Genomic DNA, 20209 nt, shown 5'->3' with positions numbered 1-20209 from the left:
AGATAGAGAGAAGAGGGGGCAATGGGTTTGGTTACCCTGCATGGCATGAAAAGCTTTCTGGATATTTGAAAGAGAAACACATACAAAAGGCCAGAATCCAGATGATTGAAAGAGATAGACACAGATAGGGTAGAAAACAGACTGGATATACAGAAGCTCACTGCTTCAACATGGACTTTACAGGTGTGCAGAGCCAGGAGAACCGAGCCTGATAACTTCACTTTGGTTTAGGGCATTATAATTTTTCCTACAAGAAGATATCTGGCAATCATTCTGATTTGTTGGAGGAGCTCAAGAGAGACAGATTTTGCTTTTTGCAAACAAATAAATAAATACGGAGGACTGATAAATATTTTTGTTAGCTCTTCCTTAATTTTCTTGGCTCTAGTCTGTAGTGAACCAGAAGTCAAAGCCCTGCTTACAAGTGACTGGAGTGTAAAAACCTTTGCTTTGAACAAGAAAGGTCATCTTAATATCCAAACACGTTAGCTCACACATGCAGTTCAGAAGAACTTTCTTCCAAAGTCACATTTCACATTATGCTAGCTTTAAATTGCCATGAGTGCAATACACAGCTTTTGGAAGATTACTTGTTATGGCTGTACTGAACAGGAAATTCTACACTCCATTTTACTCTCTGCCAACATCAGGGAGTGATTTTGGGCCCTGGGATCCATGTTTGAACCAGAATCAAATGATATTTCAGCACCCTAACTGCTAATTCCTAACTTCCCTCTTCCTCCATGAGAGTTGTAGTGAGGACACACCATAAAACCTCACCTCTTCCTTGCACCACGAGGCCATTCATGAACACAGGGCATAAGGAATGAGCAGAAAATGGACCATACCTTTTGGCAGAGTGGCACCTTGCAAGTGCAAAGAGCTGCATAACCACATACGCCCTGTGTTCAGTGTGCCAGGGATCTGCTGTACACATACAGACCTAATGTGGAAGCTGTGGTAAGGATTAAATGCTATAGGGGTGACCCACAGGCAAAAAAATTAGTTTCCTCTATCACCTACAGAGCAAGGATGTTCCACTGACTACTTCTGTATATTTGAGCCTGCTGTCTTCCCTATTTTCTTGCAAGTTTTATTATCAAAATTGATTAAGCCCACCTCAGACCTTCTGAGGTTAGGAAGGTTATACCTCCAGTAAGAGTCTTAAAGCCTCCCTCATGATAAAGTAAATTCCCTCTGCCAAAACCAGGAGAAAACCTCCAAGCTATTTGTCTCACTGCCAACATGCTAAAAAAAGGTCACAAACTATTGACACCTTAAGGCCAGAAAATTTATAATGTATTGCCTAAAGAAGCCTCAGCCCTGAAAAACCTGTAAACACACAAACATACCTTCTGTGATTTGGATAGATTTTAAGTATGCTTCTTGCTTAACATAAAGAGCAGAAAAAGCAGAATCAGTAAGAGATCGAATCAAGAAGGAAAAAGAAACCAACCATAGAACAGTGGAAAAAGAGCAGAGACCCATGGATATATGAAAATGCAACCAAACTGCCTAAACTTAGAACTTGCCAGCCAGTACATGGCTTCCAATTGTAGCACCCCTACAGAAAGAAAGTTTGGGCAGGGGCTCTGGAGGAAGGATGTCAGTCAGAGAAATCAGGAATGGCAGAAGATTCACTAAGACAAGAACAGCTCAAGTACTGGGGGAGAAAAGTGGGAAATGGCAATTCGGGCTTACAGAAAGGCAGAACACCTTTTGCTTCATATTCAGTTACACTACTGCACAGAGAGAGGGATTGGGAGAAGGAGAGCAAAATGCTCAGTAAAATGAGGAACTTTTTGTTACTATTTACAAGTGGAAAACCCCAGAAACAAAATTCATCAGACAGCCCCACTGGACCATAAAAATGTAAAAAAATCAGTGGTCTGCGGTTTTGCAAATCCCCAGGGACAAGAGATTCAAAGAATTCTAGGTACCTATATTTTCAGAGGTTTAAAACAAAGTGCTTGACCTTCAGAAGTGCTCAGAGCAGATGGGGCCCTGCTTAGATGCCCCAGAAGTGATGCCCCAAAATGGGAGCACCTAAAGCCCTTTGTCACAGCTGGGAAGCTCTGCTTTAAGCAACCAAGCTAAGCAGGATTTCTCATTTTCAAGTTTTCTGTAAAAAGCACAAGATAGTTCAATCTTGCTTGAGAGACAAGAGCTCAGGGCCAATTTGTGAGCATGTTGGGCCAGATTCACATCAGTGCAAGTCCCAAGTAATTGCCTTCAGTTCAGTGGAGCTTCAAGTAGCATAAGTCTCCCCTGGATTGGGACAAATGTAACAAGCAGCCCACATGAATTGATTGGACTCTATTGCTTATGGGTGAGATCAGAGAAAAGCTTTTTTCCCTCCATATGTCCTTCAGATACTTTTGGAAATGTCTCCTGCCATATGTCAGATTGTGTCTAATTTCTGACCTCCTTGTCTTGTCTCCATTAAATTACATTTGAAAAATATTGACTGAAAAAGCAGAATAGTTGAAAGTTCCAGCAAAATTGCAATTCTCTGCCACCACTGGGAAGAAGATAAATATTCTCCTCCACCTCTACAGCTCATACAAAATCCCTCAAGGTGATTTTGAAACCCTCTTTCCATTTCAAGGCAAGCTCCACTTGCTTCCCAAAAACTGATAATGAAGAGTTTTGAGAGCACCTGAAAAATATTGAGATTTCCCATATATTTCCTAATCAGGTGTTAGTTTATCAAGAGAGACCACTGCAGAACTAGGTAGCAATTTTTGATCAAACCCTATTACCTCAGAGACAAAAACTTTTTCTGCAGTATGTAGTGGGGGAATAAATAAAGTTCTCTTGGTCACATGCAAATGAAGTAACAGAATCCAGATATCCCCAGTCTTCCTGGACTGCTGCAGGAGAGAAAGATGCTTTGATCCAATCTCAGATCAAATGAAACATTTCAAGAAAACCCTACAATGTTTAGAAAATGGCAAAGCAACACAAACTGAGAATTTCAAAACTAAGGCTGATCTTCACCTGTGTTTATAGAGAGAAATTGAATGGAATAAGAACTAAGTACAAGTCTTACCCTCAGCTTTCCTGAATTCTGTTGTTTAAAGCTACAGCCAGAACATGGGGTCTTTTCCATTGAGTTTATTCTATTTTAGAGTGATGCCTCAGGTTTTAGTTTTATATTTTTTCAGATTCTGTGCTGCTTTAGTGTGTAGTTCTGAGCTTCATATGAGGGGATGGTGAGCTCTCTTCACAGAGCAGCGAGACAATTCCTTCCTCTAGCTGGGGACCAAGGACAAATGATCCAAATCTCAGCCCAAGAGCATAAACAATGTGGACTGAAGAGAGAAAAACAAGAAGAATGGGACTCCATGGGCTGGAACTGTAATTGCACAATTAACTCCAATATGCAAATGGAGCAGAACTTATAAAAGTGAGAGACCCCGTGACCAGTTGTCCATTTTGTGACCATTTTGGTTCAGCTCGGGTGTAGCCCTGGCTGGGCTCTTGTGCTGCCCAAGATGGATCCATTGAGGCCTTTTAATAAATCCCTGCTTTATTCTTTAGCTCTGTCTGATCTCTGTCCTAGGCCTGCCTTCACAAGGCATCAAGAGGAGGTCTGAAGAAAAGGGTATTTCAAATTTCAACAGGAGAGGTTCTTGGCAGATCTTCAGATTCAGGTGCTGCTTTTTGCTTCAGTCTTACTAACTCACATGATTGTGCCAGGAATGATTCAATATAAACTCAGATGATTTTTTTTTTTTCAGATGGAAACAATTCCAAGTGACAAAGCAAAAACAGTAACTAAAAATGGACTGCTCCTAGCTACCCTCTGTACTTGTGCTTGCAGCTTGTTTTCCATCCAACTCATTGACTCCCTGAGATACAAAGTGCTCAGTTCTCTTCAGTCCCAAGTCCTTTCTACCCCTGCTATCTGGCTTTTTGCTCTTTTTGCTTCTTTCCGCAGTTTCTCTGCATGAGTAACAGGCTCCCAGCTCCTTGAAGTGACTCTCCACCCCACTCCATGGGTCCTGAGAGCTGCTGTCCCTTGAGCACACTTCACAGCACAGAAACCACCCTCCAGTCTACACAAGTTCAGTTTGTGACTGCTCCTCATTTATAAATAGCAAGACTCCTACAAAACCTTAACTATTTCTTGCAGAAGGCAATAATCCATATGAAAACCAGTATGAAATGTGTTTTTAACAGCACAATTTAAACTTTATTTAAAAGTCCCAACCTCACAGCTCTCATTTGTAGAAAACAAGTGTTTCCGGGAAAAGGAGAACACACAAACCTGAGCCCTGAGCCAATGTAAATTTATCAAAAACACAAGGTGCTTTGAACAGGACATGCAAACTTCATGTTGGTGAGGGCCTGAGAAACAAAATTCCAAAATTCAGTCTGTCCTCCTCATGATCTTTGGCTAACAAAGGCCCAGTCTGAAGAAAAGATGGATATATTCATAGTTAGGGATGGAAAACACAGTACCTATAACTTGAAACATTTTCCTAATTCTGATTGAATGGCACTTTTTGTTTGGGAGTCCAGACAAACAAAAAAGTATAAAGAAATGTTTTAAATTGAGTTGCTCAAAATCTGATTTTATGAAGTACTGCAAGTAGTTATTTTCACCCCTACAGAACATTTTTTTAGAGAGAGACTATATTTTTCCTCTTTTAAATAATAATAAAAAAATCCTTCTGTTTGGTTTTTTTTCTTAAACAAACCAACAATGTTTTCAAAACAAACTGAAAAGCAAATTTCAGTTAGCAATAAGTGAAAAGTTTCATATTGATATTTTAAATGAAATGCCAAAAAGCATCAGAATCAAACTGAGATGCCGTGTCATTTTCCTTCAACAACATTAGTTCAGTCTAGCTGACAGCTAAGAGCAATTCAGTTCTGTGAGATAAAGAGTTTGCTCTGGAAACAGACCCTCATGCCCTATTCACAGTTTCATAAAATGAAAGAAACATGCCTCAAAACAACTGAAGTATCCAGGGGTGGTAGCAAATCCCACAGGAATTCAGGATACAAAAGTGTTTGCAATCAGTCAACAGGCCCTGTGACAGTTTCAATTAACATCCTATGTGATAGCTGTAAAAGCTAATAAAAACTTACACTTTTATAAGGAAAAATAATGTAACAACGTCATTGGAAATCTCAAACCAATGCCATGTGAAAGAGCTTTCTAAAAGAATAGCAAATTTCTTTCTAATTCTGGATTTCCTAATTCGGCACCTCTCTTATTTTCCAGATTTTGTCATTGAGCAAAAATCAAAACAGCCTTTTAATGAGTAAAGGAAGTTTATAAAATGCTTAACAATAACTATTCCCACATTAGAGAAAATCTATTTTCAAAGAGATTATACTTTTTATTAAAGCTTGAATAGCCCAGGGTACACTCCTCTGTCTGGGATACAGAGCCCACGCTTCACCCAAACTTGACAAAGATAAGACTCTTATCTTCAGTAAAAGAAAAAGAATCAACATCTTGAGAACAGGTCAAATTTCATTGCTGCTGAGATTAGCAGCTCCTCTTGGATCAGCTGACTTGGAAGAAACAGAGAAAACCCTTGCAGTGTCTGGAAACGACTGACATTACTCCAACAGGTCAATTTGAGAAAGTCCTTAGCCAGCAAAAGCCCAGAGCTGGCAGAAGAGCTCTGCCAGAGGGTGCTAAGGATAACCCAAACACAGTTTGCCTCCAGAGCCACAAGGAGCACCTTGAACACAACTCTTATCTCCATGGTGATGCCACCAAGGGAGACTGGTGCCAGGAATCCCAGAGATGCCCAGAAGGTGTCTGCAATGTTTGACTTCAGGCTGGACTCCATTTACTAGAGGATGTTTAGAGGGAGCAATATTTCTCATTCCCTGACATTTTCTAAAAAGGCATTTTTCCAAAAGAGGGCCAGGACTGGCAGTCATTCCTTTCCCCCCTGTGACTCTAGAGGATCATACATTTCACTGGCTTGTTACTGTGGATCATTAAAAAGATCAAACTGGCTTTAGGAAAAGGCTTATACAAATCCAGTCTTCCCCACGACACATTCTTTAAAGAATCTAAAAATAATATGATCTTACAATGCAAGATTAGCTACATTTGCTCAAGATTCCTGTTACACTTCCTCCTGTAGCAGCCCTGTCATGGGTGAATATATGGTAGGTTATACCCCAGTGTGTTTGGTGTATCTAGGAAAACAAAATTCACTTGCCATTGATTATATGATAAATAGATAAGCTTTTATCTAAGATGAAGACTACAACATACATTGTCCACAAGCTGCTAATTTATGCATGTAACTGTTCATGTGCATTTGCACAGGCACATACAGTGTTCATTGGGCATCTTTGTCTTTTTTCTTTGACTTGATTATCGTCCTTTCCCCAGTTACATATAATTTCATTGAAATCAAAAATTCCAATCATTTTCATGGATATTTGGCCTGGAACAGACCACTTGGTCCAGCCTCCTTGGTGGACATATACAGAAGACCATGGCCAGAACATCACACAGATGTGATCTGTTCTCTTGGGTCTATGACCAGGGCAACCCAGAAGGGAAATAAGGAAATGAGTAGAGAGAAAGAAAGCATCCATCAGAAGAGATAAGCACCACAACAGAAATATGTGTTATAGACACTTTATTTCCTAGAACAAGAGGTGCTCACAGCATTCTGAAATGTGATTCACAGGACCTGCCACTGGTAGGACAGCTACCTGTTGCCTAGACTACAACAAAACACATATAAAACAGGTTTCTTGTTCCCCACACATTAGTGGGTCAGGCCTAAAGCTGACCTGAATTTAAGGAAAAAAAAAGCAGCTCTATTGAAATGGTGTAACACATGATCAGCCTCAATGATTAGCTTATGGGCTTGTACTTCAAGTATCTGGGTAAACTGTCCCCTTCCAGCCTTATCTGAGCAAGAAATACTCTCTTAATAATATGCCCTAATATCCCTTTTACCACAACAGATGTCATACCCAGTGACAGGACAGGCTCACAGCTGCCCCTGGAGAGATTCAGACTTGACATTAAGGAAGCCTTTCTTTACTGAGAGGGTGGCCAAACACTGGAACAGGCTTCCCAGAGGTGGTTGCTGCCCCAAGCCTGTCAGTGTTCAAAAAGCACTTGGACAATGCCCTTAATATCACACTAGAACTTCTGGCTAGCCCTGTAGTGGTCAGGCAGTTGGGCTGGATGATCCTTGTATGTCCCTTCCAACTGAAATATGCTACATGAGAAGAAACAGAAAGTTTTCTACAGAAAGCTTCTTCCCTAATTTCCTGAGAATAAAAGTGAATTAATCATCCCCGCAGTATAAAAATATTTACCCTTTGGAAAGGATATACACAACAAATCTCTCCAGTCCAGTTGCTTAGCCTTTAGTACCTGGGCAGTGTTAGGTGTCCCCAGTCTTGGTGGGAGGGAGAGTTAACATTTCATAGGCGTTACTTAATGTGGCCTTGGCCTCTCACCTTATATACAGCATCTGTGATCAATCAGCATTTTCCTTGTTGCTTCATGCCTGGTGCTCCAGGTTGGAAGGATTTGCAAAAGTTGTCTCAATCTTTTCCTCGCTCCTACTTTTTTTTTCTTCCTGTAGATACCCTGGGGAGAAAAAATAAAAAGCTTTGACTGTTGCACACAGGGCTATGCACTGAAGCTTTTTCTTTAACTTACATATAGATACAAGATTAGGCAGAAACACACAAGAGGATACAGATCTCTCTTCAAACAGCACAGCAAAGTCTTGCTATATGGATCTGCAATGTCATTTGAGAAGGGATATGATATTGGCTGATTAAAAACATTTTTAGGGCTAGAGAGAAATGGGGTTTGAAGAAGTAATTGATGCTGTCAGGTAAGCATTCAGGACTTCAACACCAGAACTCCAGTCTATCCAGATAGCATTGCTGTAATAGCAAGGGAGTTTTATGACCTAGTCAGTCATAAGACTGTATCATATTCCATGGGGATGACAGACACTAGATAAAGCTTTGTACCCAGCAATACACAGAATCCAAGGACGGGTCAGGCTGGAAGGGACCACACTGGGTCATCCGGTCCAGCCTTCTTGCTCAAGCAGGGTCAACCCAGAGCACATGGCACAGGATTGTGTCCAGTTGGTCTTGGAATATCCCCTTAAGGGAAGACTCCATGCCTCCAGATACATTACAGCTGAGATTGCCGTGATGCACAGAGTATCACAATACAATTTCAGAAAGTTTCAACCCACACAGAGTAACACCTTACCTCTTCAGAAGGCTGCAAGGGTCTGCCCTTCTTGTCCTTCAGCCCAGCCTTTTATCCCCTGATGTTGCTGCAGTGCCCCTGTGTGCCCTCTGTGCCCTTTGGAGGTTGCTCAGTGCCCCTGGGCACTCCATGGCTCATTGCTGTCAGTGCTGCTCACCTGCTGCTCACAGCTGAGCCCATGGGGATGAGGCTGGGCTGCAGCCCCATCCCAATCCCACACACCGAGTGCCACAGCCCAGCCCCATCCCAATCCCAATCCCACACACCGAGTGCCACAGCCCAGCCCCATCCCAATCCCAATCCCACACACCGAGTGCCACAGCCCAGCCCCATCCCAATCCCAATCCCAATCCCACACACCGAGTGCCACAGCCCAGCCCCATCCCAATCCCACACACCGAGTGCCACAGCCCGGCCCCATCCCAATCCCAATCCCACACACCGAGTGCCACAGCCCGGCCCCATCCCAATCCCAATCCCAATCCCAATCCCAATCCCAATCCCAATCCCAATCCCACACACCGATTCCACAGCCCAGCCCCATCCCAATCCCCACAAACTGAGTGCCTACATTAATTCTTCATTCATTTGAAGAGGACAGGATATCAAATACTGAACTGTTTTGTCTCTTTCAGTTTCAGGAAAGGCAAAGCAGGTGATCATTGAGGAAAACCAGGGAGCTCCAGGTCACACTGAAAAGGCCAAGGGGACACAAGATGCTTCTCCTTCTTCCTCTAAGCATGCAGACCTCCACCTCAAAGAGCATAGGAATTTACCACAGAGCTGGAGACACTAAAAAGGCCTGTCTAGGTAACGCTCTGACAACTGCACTCTGAACTTCCTGGATCAAGTTCCTTGCACTGCCACAGTTAGGAGGTACAGTAGTATCAGAAAAAACATCCAAAACACACATTGACTTAGCCCCACAACAGTCAAAGCTGTGGCCTGAATATATCAAATATATGTCGAGTGTTTTAAGCCTACTTTGACTAAGAGCCTACTTTGACTAAACACAGGGTTTAGTTTTCAGATAGTTTACTTTGTGAACAAATGTGTTTATTATATCATATATTATAATTATATCTGATTTTAGTAAAATGAGAAATCAAATTGTAAAGCAGAGTGTTCTAATGGTAGCTTGTTCACTTTTCTGTATTGATTAAAATAATTTAAATACTCACTTTTTCATCTTTATCCACTGCCATAAATAAAGAAAAATAAATTAATTTATTTCTACTTCCTATGGATTCCATCACACTACAATCCATTGTAACCAAAGCAACCATAAACTACCTCATCCAGTCCAGTGTGACAAAAACCCTGACAAAAATCCACAAGAGCTAAGTTCTGCTGGGAAATTTTCCTTTCCTTACTCTGATCACAGAGATCTCAGCAACAGCGTTTGCTTCAGAGACCTCAGCAAAGATGAGGAGTTGATTTATACCGGCCACACATGGGCAAGAAGAGCTTCAGTTTGTCACTTCTGACTTGAGGGAAGAAATATGGCTTGAAAAAATAAATACTGGTATAATGGAAAGCAAATATTGCCTGGTGAAAAGGGTGAATGGAAAAGTGTAGAGACACAGACCCCAAGAATGCTTTACCCAAGCGTTGCCTCTTTCCTCTTCCAGCCAGAGTGCCAGCCAGTCACACACTCCTGCAATCACATTTAACAGTAACATTTCTATAGAGCTGAATTCTCTCCTTCCCTTCTGCCCCTAACAATCCCCTGCAGCTGTGGCACACTCAGGAGTGGGCTTCAAAGAGTTTAGATGCTCATTTTGGGTAGCTTGGGTCTGATTTCCAGCATCAACAGCAGAAGAAATTGGTCTTGAGCCATGACTTTGGAATAGGCTTTGAAAAAGACTCAAACTTTTTATTCTTTTGATTCCTGTGAAGCTTAAAGCCTTTATCCATACAAATTTCTGGCTTTGCCCTAGCCCTCCTTCTCTCCTAACCATTACCACATTACTTTACCCTGGCCAATACAGGTTTTTTCAGCAGACTCTGACCCTAATATATTTACCTGTGCAATCCAGCAGGTAGAACAGCAGTGTTGACACATTGTGAATGTTTCCAGTTTTCTGTTTACCACCATCCTCTCATTATCATCTTCCTGCAACAGATGGACTGTAATTCTACAGGCACAAGAAGAGTCAGTAACTAGGTGGGAGAGTCAGGAAAAGGCTGCTGAGAACCCAGGGGGAAAAATAAAGGCAGAATGTTGTGGAAGAAATATGGAGGCCTATGTTTAAGCAGTATAAGCCATGAGCATAGCTTCAACTGGGGCAATTAGGACTGCCTTCTCTTGCCAGTTCTGCCTTTTTTCCAGGGAAGTGTGTTTCAAGAGATGCAACTAAAGACATAAATAAATCTGTTTGAATCTATTATGCTCCTTTTGTTGGGGCAGCACCCGTTTTGGTAGCATCAGCCACAGTCCTCTCTAGTACAGGTCCCTAACAACATTTCTATCCATACTTCCAGTCAGCTAACATATAGTCTTTCCAAATTTGCAAAGGATCATGTGAGATTAAATTTCATCTTTTCATTGCTTGTATCCCCCAGGAAAAGTCACAATGAACCTCTTTTAGGTTTCTCCAAAGGGCAAATAAACAATAACTAAAAATAACCCAAGCAAAATAATGAATGATAAATGGTATATGTTTTGACAGTTGCCAGCTTTCGAGCTCACCACACTGGAAGTGCTATTGTGCTCTGCATTCCCTTACCCCCCCCTCCATGTACCTGTAATAATGCACAGGGAAGCTAGGAAGCCATGAGGCTGAGAAAGCAGTGAAGAAACTGCCCCTTTGCTTTGAGCAACATTCTGAGTTAGAAAAACATTTTCAATCCCTAATGGCTAAGCTTTAAAAAGCCCTTCTGAAACCAAAACCAGGGCAAAATAGCTCAGATGCAAGAAGAGCAGGAAGCTCTCAGAGACACAGCAAGCTCTGTTCCTGTGTTCCAGGCAGTGACCCATCAAAAGATGTCACTCCCCAGAGAAGAAAGAGTGGTGCTGTGTCCTGGCAGGGCCAGCATGGCTTGTGGCTGAGTGGCAGGCAGCTGTGCTGGCCCTGTGCCAGGTGGGATGAGCCCTCCTTTCAAAAGCCTCAGCACAGCAGCTGGCTTTTTTAAGAGAAAAATTAAACCTATGGGGTTAGGGTATTTAATCTGATGTACGAAATAATATTCTCAGGTACATATCCAAGTCTGCCTTTCTGCAGCATTTTAGGGCAGTTCTTTTGGCAGGGTCTGTGAGTTCTCTCTTTGCTTTTTCTACCTCTGTTGAGGTCAGGATTGAAGGCACTTGAGATGGTGTTTCATGTTCAGACTCAGGTGTTTATTGTTTCTTATCAGTGAAACAGCCTCACAGCCATGAGTTCTGCAGTTTTTCATTAGCAAGGCATAAAATGGTTAACCATCTCTTGTTATAAGATTTTTTAAAACTAAACTATCCAATTAAGAAATGACATCTAGATTATTTTCCCTTTAACCCAATAACTGATCCCTTGAAGCCCACAATGCAGACTTTTCTGCCCAATTACAAAACATCACTCAACCCCATGAAGAAGAAAGAAGGTAAAGAAGAACAACCTGTCTCCACCGTAAAACCTCCATCTTGCTTCATATTTATTTCTATATTCTAAAACCCCAAACTCTAAGTTTTTCACCTTGTGCAATTTTACACTTCTAACTAACTACACACCTGCAATCCCAGTGCTATTAATCAATTTTTGAAGTCTTCTCCACAGCCTAAGGTCAAATGCAGTGCTATCTTGCAAGTCTGTCTTTCAGCACAGAAAGTTTAAAATTCTCAGCACCCAGGATTCCAACAGGGGTCAGTGAAGTCCAGTCTCAGCAGAGCTCGCTGAGGGTCATCTGGGAAAAGCCCTGCTGATCCATTTTCTTTTTTTTTGCTGTGCCTAAACCTCAGGGGAGCATATAGCAGCACCAAACCCAGCACCACAGCTGAAGAAAAGGACCTTCACCACACCTGCCTGTTGAGATACCACGAGCTCCAAAGGTTCTTTACCTCCACTTCAGCTTTCTTATGTTAATAACTATTAACTCTCCAGTCCCTGCTCAGTCATAAAACTGTCAACACAATTAAACCTGTGTCAGAAAGGACAGTCTGATCCATCCTCTGCATTCAAGGTAACTCCAAACCCAGTTTCACTCCAAGAAGCAACAACTGCCTCTGGGGCATTGTAGACATCCAAAGTCTTTGCAAACAGCTCTTCTGGACATCTGAACCATGAGAGAATTGAGCATAAGTTTACAGCCTCTATTCCACAAGAGACAAGAGTCTATAAAGAAATTGGACTGATTACATTGCATCAGACATTTATGGGGGCAGGATTTAAAGTCGTTTATTTAGATGTCACAGGGCATATGAGCACTGACACTGTTAATTACAGTTATTAGCAGCACAGGGGCTGTGCTAGATGATGCTAATGAATGCATACCTGTGTCTTGTAGGTGTGTGACTTACTGACTACCTGCAGGAGGAGAAAGTGGTTGGAAGGGGAACTGTAAGCTACAGGAAGACTTGTAGGACACTAGTTGCAAGAAAACACTTTGGGTTGAATTTGAGCCACAGATTTTATCACAGCCAATCTCTGAGAAGAAGGAGGCTGTGGATTATCTGCTGTGACTGGCTTTGCATCAGAATGAGAATCTGTGCTTCCTTACCAGCTGACTTCCTTTTGGGATCTAAAGGCTGAAAATTCTGGTTAGGGCACCAAGCCTGACAGAGCTGAAGAAGTGTTTGGACAATACCCTCGGGCACATGGTATGGCTCTTGGGGAGTGGGACTCGATGATCCTTGTGGGTCTCTTCCAACTCAGATTCTTCTGTGATTTGTAATTTCCCTGAAGGAGATGAGAAGTTCTAAATAAGTTCCACCTCAGAGCCATCAACTAATTGCCTCTCCAGTGATGGGAAGGGCCACAGAAACAGAAGTCAGACAAAGCCTAGCAAGACCAAGGGACAGGAACCAAGGTGAGCAAACTCGATGGAAAATCCAGGAGGAGTGATCTTCTGAGAATTGCCATTACAGGATCTCTGAGAAACAGCAGACACCTCAATCCTACCAGGATGGCAAACCTAGGACTTAATGGCACATATTTACTGACCAAGACAAATATAGACAAAACTATTACCATAAAGGTGGATGTAGATGATAAATATCATGATACTGGTGCCAAATCACTGCTGGATCAGGACAGACTTTGCAATGCTGCCTGGTGTCCCTATTGTTGATGTTATAAACACTTGGGATTAAAGGTCCTTTAAAAACATGACCATGACACTCAATACTTTTCCACAAAAAAAGAATTGTACACTCTGAGCAACAGCAGTTTCCATTTTGAAGAAGGGGTAAAAGGTGCCAAATGAAAAATAAGGTTCTCTCAGTGCCCCTCAGAGTACCTGTAAAGCCTAACTGCATTGCTCAGTGTCACAGAGACCCTGGTCACTGCCACCCCAAACTGTTCACACAGCTAGGCAAACAAGGCAGCAGTCATAATTACCACAGGTCATCCTGTACATATGCAAAGATGAATGGGGGTTCAGACAGATGTCAAACACAGAGTCAGGGCGAGCAATCAGTCACATCCACACATTGGCAATCACATCCAACCCTCTCCCTGAACTTTAAAGAGAGTACCAGTATGAAAATGCCCTACACAGAACTGCTTTAGTCATTATAACACAGCAAAAGAAATCTGACTTGATGTCAGTCCTATGCAGGGATCAAATTCTATCAAAGTTTCAGCAATCCCTACTGTCTTCCAAATTACCTCATCACAAAACAAAGTCCTTTGTCCAGTTTTTAGCAGTTTCCTAACTAGTTTTCTTTGCTCCTGACCATATGTAGCCTTTACTGAGCCCCTCTTCTCAACCAGGTCTGCTCTCCAACTTCTCTCTTTCATTGGCTAAAATAGGATGGGTTCCCACTGCTTTGGGGGATATTGATATCTTACGATTCACAAGGAGAAAATTATAAAATGTCACAGAGGATTGCTAGGTGTAGAACCACTGCTCTCCACTCCTTACACAGCAACTAACCCCCTCCCGTCCCACAGTGAGCAGGGCATGGATGCCTTCCCGGTGTCCCAGGCTGAGGACACTGGCACAGACTCCGGCTCCTTCCTTGTGGGACAGAGGCATCTAGTGGCTGAGCGCTGAAAGATCGCCTAAAGCCACCCTACTCCAATCAAAGATGTGTTTGTAGTTTAAGTGGGATGCTGCAGGTTGCTACAAAGCTGTTCAGCTGTTAACTGCCCTGCCCAGGTTCGCATGCCATAAAGCAGAATAGAAACACATGGCAGCAGGCGCAGCAGCCCAGAGCAAACCCTCCTAGAGCCCAGGCTGTGTTGGATGCTCGGGCAGTGTGCCAGCCAAACTCTCAGCAGTGGCAGGCTCAGCCCCTCCCGTGCCCAGGCCCAGCTGTGTCTTTGGACTTGACAACCTGCAATAACCTTCACCTCTGAGAGCTGCTGCAGCTGATGCCTGCTAGCTTTGAGAGCCAGCGGGTCATCCTCCACTGCTCATACTTGTGACACTAATCAAGGCTTTACAGATATCCCCCACAGCCTTTTCAGATACCTCCTTTCCAGCCTGAATAGTCCTGGCCTAGTGTGAAGAATGCATATTTTATGATTGGCTTTTCGCAAATATTAAAAGGAATATTATATGTGTAATGTTAGAAAGTTATGCTGTATTAATTCTCTTAAGTAGTGTGTTAAATATAGTTTTAGGTTATAACATAATGTTAAGATAGAAACTCTGTGATGTAAGATTTTTTTACTAGCTCAAGAAAAGGGATAATCAAGAAACTCTTCGCTGAGTGACAGGACACATAAAGAGTTACAGCCTCCTTATCAGAAAAGACAACATCCTTCCACCTTCTCTTCATCTTTATGGAACCACCAGGATTAAGGGGAAGAAGTTGACAAAAACCAGAAAAATTCCTAATTTGCAAGGAATTTATGCATCATGTATGAGATATATGAATATGCAACGGGCTGTTGCTTTTAAGGGTTATTCCTTTGTTCACAAGGCATGTTTTTGGCAGCTTAGTGCCCAAAAACATCCGGATATCTGTAGTTCTATGCTTTTTATTGTCTCATAGTGTCCTAATCCTCATTGTCCAAATTTTTATTACTATTTTAATAACTATTTTATTACTAATAAACTTCTAAGATTTAAAAAAAAAACAAGTGACTGGTGTTTTTCACACCTAGCTACTTAGTCCTTGCATTAAGTCATTCCATGCAGCTGATGATCTCTTTTCTGGCCTTATCAGTCCTATGACTTGTATGTCCTGCTTCTAGTTTTGCTGTCTTGTTTGAGAGGAGATCAGGACATAACACAGAATGTGAGATGCAGGTGAGCCACAGACACATGTAAGAGCACTCCTAGTTTTGTGCTCTTTTACCTTCCTCCTTTTAATTTTTTTTCTTTTGCCTTGTGAGTAGTGTTTTCCCAGAAGTACCTACTACAGCTCTGAGTGGGAACCACCACTGTGTTTGTGCATGGAGTCAGAATTCTCCGTACTGAATGCTTGATGTAATAACCTAACCACAATAAGTGCAGGCAGGACACAGGTAAGCTCTGCTCTCCAGAAGTGTTATCAATAGAATCAACTAGAACAGGTCAAAATCTGTGATCAATACTTAGCCTTTGATCTCTTCATATAACCTGCTAAAAGAAAAACAATCAATGCCATCTGTAAAATGGGAAAAAATACAGTTAAAAAAAAAAATGCTTTTCCCTTCTCCTAGATGTCCCTCTAAAAGGAAAAAAAAATCCACTTATAATACTGAGATATAACACTTGCCTCACCTTCCAAAGTCAAGCTGCTTAGCTTCAGTATGGCATTAAGATCTTCAATTTCTTGATGTAGGTTTGCATTTTAACTGAGATCAAATATGGGGAGCTGTGGCTCTAATATTAAATGGCAAAGTTTCTAGAGTTATCTCTAGTTTATACATAGCACCATTGCAGAAACAATATCTGATGTTCAAAATTGTTATTTAAAATGAAGAAAAGGGCAACTTTGATTTTGATCTGTTGTATGTCCTAGGACACTTTGGACATCAATCTTAAGTATATCGTATCTTCAGCTATGCTGCTGATGAATAAATAATGTGTAAGAGAGGCTAATGAATACAGCTGGGAAGCTTCTCAGTTTTACTCTGTGCTGCCTGAAACAGGAACACAAAGAAGCCAACACTAAAAAGAAACAAACCAAAGCAGAGATGGGGAGATAAATGCCACAACTTGGATTACATCTCTTAAATATCCACAAAAATCTTGTCTTGCAGTAGTTCTGTGATGTAGAATTCTGCTGAGACATCCCCTGGGCAATTTTTCAGCAGATGAAACCCCTCCCACCTCCCACATACTTTGCCAGTACGTTTTTTCAGGACATTCTCACACACCTTGAGGATAACCATGCTCTGTGCAGCATTTCCACACAGCCTCTCAAATTCCTTTTTCTAGCTGACAAGGCTGCAAAGGACACTCTACCCTTGCTCACTGCACTCCCTCCCTCACATATCACATGCAACAGCAAAGGAGAACAAGCAAGCCTCACATTTGCTGTTGTGGGGTTACCATGCCAAGCCCATCTGGTTCACAGCGTGGAGCCTGCTGTGTGAGGTCACTCTGACCCTGAGAGGAGGCTGTGGAAGCGGGGCAGTTGGCAAACTACCATTTTGGAAAGGCCACTTGCAAGTCTGCAATTCCACTGCCCACATCGGGCACGTGCTGCATGGGGATTCGCTGCAGGTGAGTTTGCAGAACTGACAGACCCTACAGCAGTGAAGGACGGTCTCCAGCAGGAGACAGCTCCTCCCAGGAAGATGTTTCAGCATGCCCTCAGGCATGATGCCACGGACCATGCAAGCAGCTGTAACATCTGTCAGAGATTTTGGTTTCAAATCCTCACTGGAATGAGGAGGGAGCAGACACCCAGGCACGCTGAAGTTTTGTTCAAGGAGGACTTTGAAACATCCATTTCATTCACGTAATCCACAAATATGCTACGAGTGCAGTTGGGACCACTAACAGCCAGGATTCTTATGTTGCTAAAATTTAGTAAGGATTTGTCTTTTAGACAATGTTGTGGAGCAAAAAGTATTACATCCTTCAGTTTTGTCACAGGTAGAAAGATTTAGGGACATTTATTCAAGCATTGATTGCAAGTCACTTCAGAGACAGATTTTCTGGGGCTAACTGTGACAGGACGGCCAGGAAGGCTACTAGAGGTTGCTTTCTCACCATTTTTCCTGTGCTCTCATAGCTGCATCCACACACAGTTCCTCTGTAGATGTGTTCTGAACAGATCTGCTTTAACAGCTTTTAATTTTTTTGTTTTTTCAGAGAATGCTACATGACCCTTTTCAGACAAAGCAAACAAACAGGCCCACCACTCCCAAACAGCCTAAAGTGACTGGGATTGCAAGAACACAGGAGCAGCTTTCCCCTCAAGATCACTTCCTTCTTTCATTCCCCATTCTGCATGGGCAGGCTACTAAGGATGCATCATGATTCTCTTACCTGGGCTCTGAGTGACAGCTAAAGCCTGGATTTTTGGGTTCATCCTGGGCAGCAAAGCCAAAGTGACCATGACCAATTAAAAAACTATATACTGCAACGTAACTCCTTGGCAGGGTAGTGAAGAGAACAGGCAGGATAGTTTGGGAAAACCATCTTTTTCTTTAAGTGATAAGAAAAAAAACCTAATATGAGGAATCAAAGAAAGACTCTGAAGCTGAAATGCTGGAAGTTAATACTGAACTGTGCCTGAGAGATGGAGGGCAGTGAATACTGCTTTAACCTGCAGATGGAAGACCATAATATAGGGCTATGAGTCTGGCCTTAAGCAGAAGACCCCACATTATTTTTTGCTGATGCTATAGCCAGCTCCCTGAATACTAGAACTGCAGTCCATCTCTCTACCTTGAATGCAAGGCAATGTTTACATGATTGAAATTCACTAAACAAGCAACAGCTGAGTGAAAAAAGAACTGAAAGCAAACATAATTGCAATTCCCTCTTTTATGCTTGTTTCACGCCATATCGTGAAATAATTTACTTTTTTAAATTTGAGGTCTAATTTTATTGATTGTAATAAAGAATGGACATATGGACGGAAAACCAGAATCCCTTGCATAATACAATTGTCACAGGCATGAATGCAGCAGCCTAATGAATTCTCAGGGTGTTCACAGTCACTGATGTGTAAATTCTTACAGCAGCAGTTTCCCCTAAACCCACCCAGCTGAATTCAGCTCCTACAAGGCACAGTGTCACTGCACTTGGACCTTGACAAGCCATCAACATCTTCAAGCTCAGCCACATCCCTTTGAGCTTCCCCAACAGACACACACGCAAGCCTGCAGTGCTACAAGTGCTGGGGAGCCCCAAAGCTGCACATGTCACACACTTCAGCAAGCCACACCTCAAGCAGGGACATCATAACTCATCCCAGGTCCACAGGGTCAGAAGAAAGAGAGCTGGGCACAGTGTTACACCACGCAGCAAGGCCTGGATTGAGGAATACAGCACACAAGGACATGTGAGCCCAATGAATGCTACAGGCAGCATAAAGTACACTGTACCTGAGTGGCTGCACAGGGGCACTCTGCCCTACGATGACAACAAGGAGACCCTCAGCAGCAGGGCAGCACAGTTATGTTGCACTTGGGAGGAAAAGCACTGCTCGGGTCTGTGAGTCACAGGGACCTAACCTCTTCATGAGGCAGATGTGGCTCAGCCAGCACAGGTGAGATGCAGCAGCTCAGCACAGAGACCCTGTTCCCCATCCAGGCTGGGTCCCACCCCAAGTGAGGAAACCCTGCTGGGGGGTGCAGGATTCAGCACATTCTCCTTGGACTGACCCTCTGTCAGGACCTGTGTAATAAATAAAAAGGTCTTTGTTCATCAAAATGAGCATTGAAGTAGATAAGAATTTGAACTGAGTAGGGAATCTCAAGATGTGGGGAAAGAAGGAGGAGAGGAGGAGGGGGCCTGGGTAAACAGCTTGTATTCTAAGAATTGTGCAGGTGCAACATAGAAAACTGTATAACTAACTATATACAAGTTAACTTTTGGGCCAAGGATTGCAATTGTGCAGGTGCAACTAACATAGAAAAGTATATAACTAACTATATACAAGTTAACTTTTAGGCCAAGGACAATCTGCAAAGAAGGAGCCTTCATTCCTATGACCACAAAGGGCAGAGGAAAAAAAAAAAAAAAAAAAAAAAGACCCCCTAACAACCACCTACACTGGCACAGAGTGCACCGAGAGAAAATACAACCAGGAAAAAAAAAGGGGACTATAAATACAAAAAGGTCAAAGGGGAAGGTGTGCCATGGCAGAGCAGAGGCTCCCTGGCCGCCCAGCGCTGTTCTTTTGCTTAATACCGCTTGCTTAATAAATTCTTGTTAATTGATTTATCTATAATTAGCCTCCCCAATTGAATTTGTCCGTAACACCTGCACCAGGTTAATGCCAAACCCCCATGGTGTCCATCCACTCCCTAATCCCACATGGCCTCCAAGCTTCATGCAGCCAACTGAACCAAATCCCACAGGGACCCCCACATGAGCCTTAAACACAAAAAACTCTGCCAGGTCTCCCTAGAAAGGAGCTACCCTCAGCCTACAGCGTCCCACAGCCCCACAAGAGCAGCTGCGAGCGACCTCAGGCTCCACAGCGCTCCCTAAAGCACACACCCCGGCAGCCCCGGGCCGGCTGCAATCGGCCCTCGGCGAAGCGCTGCGTGGAGCCCCGAGCTGCCCCTCAGCTCCACGGGGCTCGCTAGGGCAGACACCGAGCTGCGACACGCCCCGAGCCCCGGGGCTGCCCGAGCCCGCCCCGAGCGAGCGGCGGCAGCGGCCCCGAGCCCGCCCCGAGCGAGCGGCGGCAGCGGCGCCTTCCGGGGCGGAGCC

At 43.1% G+C, this 20209-nt stretch overlaps 1 protein-coding gene across 6 annotated transcripts in view; it reads right to left on the bottom strand.

The window, feature by feature from the left end:
- The window catches only part of CPS1 (carbamoyl-phosphate synthase 1), a 125499-nt gene extending 105345 nt beyond the window's left edge, over positions 1-20154 (bottom strand). For 4 of the 6 annotated variants that reach the window (XR_014956809.1, XM_085585461.1, XM_085585464.1 and 1 more), the window contains exons 1-2: positions 18874-20154; positions 7465-7597 (exon numbers count right to left, since the gene is read on the bottom strand). Coding sequence is in view for 4 of the 6 variants with exons in the window: in XM_085585461.1 (XP_085441587.1) it covers positions 7465-7478 (14 nt within the window). In the remaining 2 variants the exon portion in view is untranslated. Of the gene's footprint in view, positions 1-7464; positions 7598-8242; positions 8427-18873 lie in introns of those variants that run through there. The other 2 variants (XM_085585462.1, XM_085585463.1) reach the window with 2 other exon arrangements.
- Between the last annotated feature and the right edge of the window lie 55 nt (positions 20155-20209).

The sequence above is a fragment of the Lonchura striata genome, chromosome 7 (assembly GCF_050655825.1).
Source record: "Lonchura striata isolate lonStrDom1 chromosome 7, ASM5065582v1, whole genome shotgun sequence".
NCBI classification, from domain to species: Eukaryota; Metazoa; Chordata; class Aves; order Passeriformes; family Estrildidae; genus Lonchura; species Lonchura striata.
Note: the sequence above shows the minus strand (reverse complement) of the source record. Positions and strands in the feature narration are given on the sequence as shown.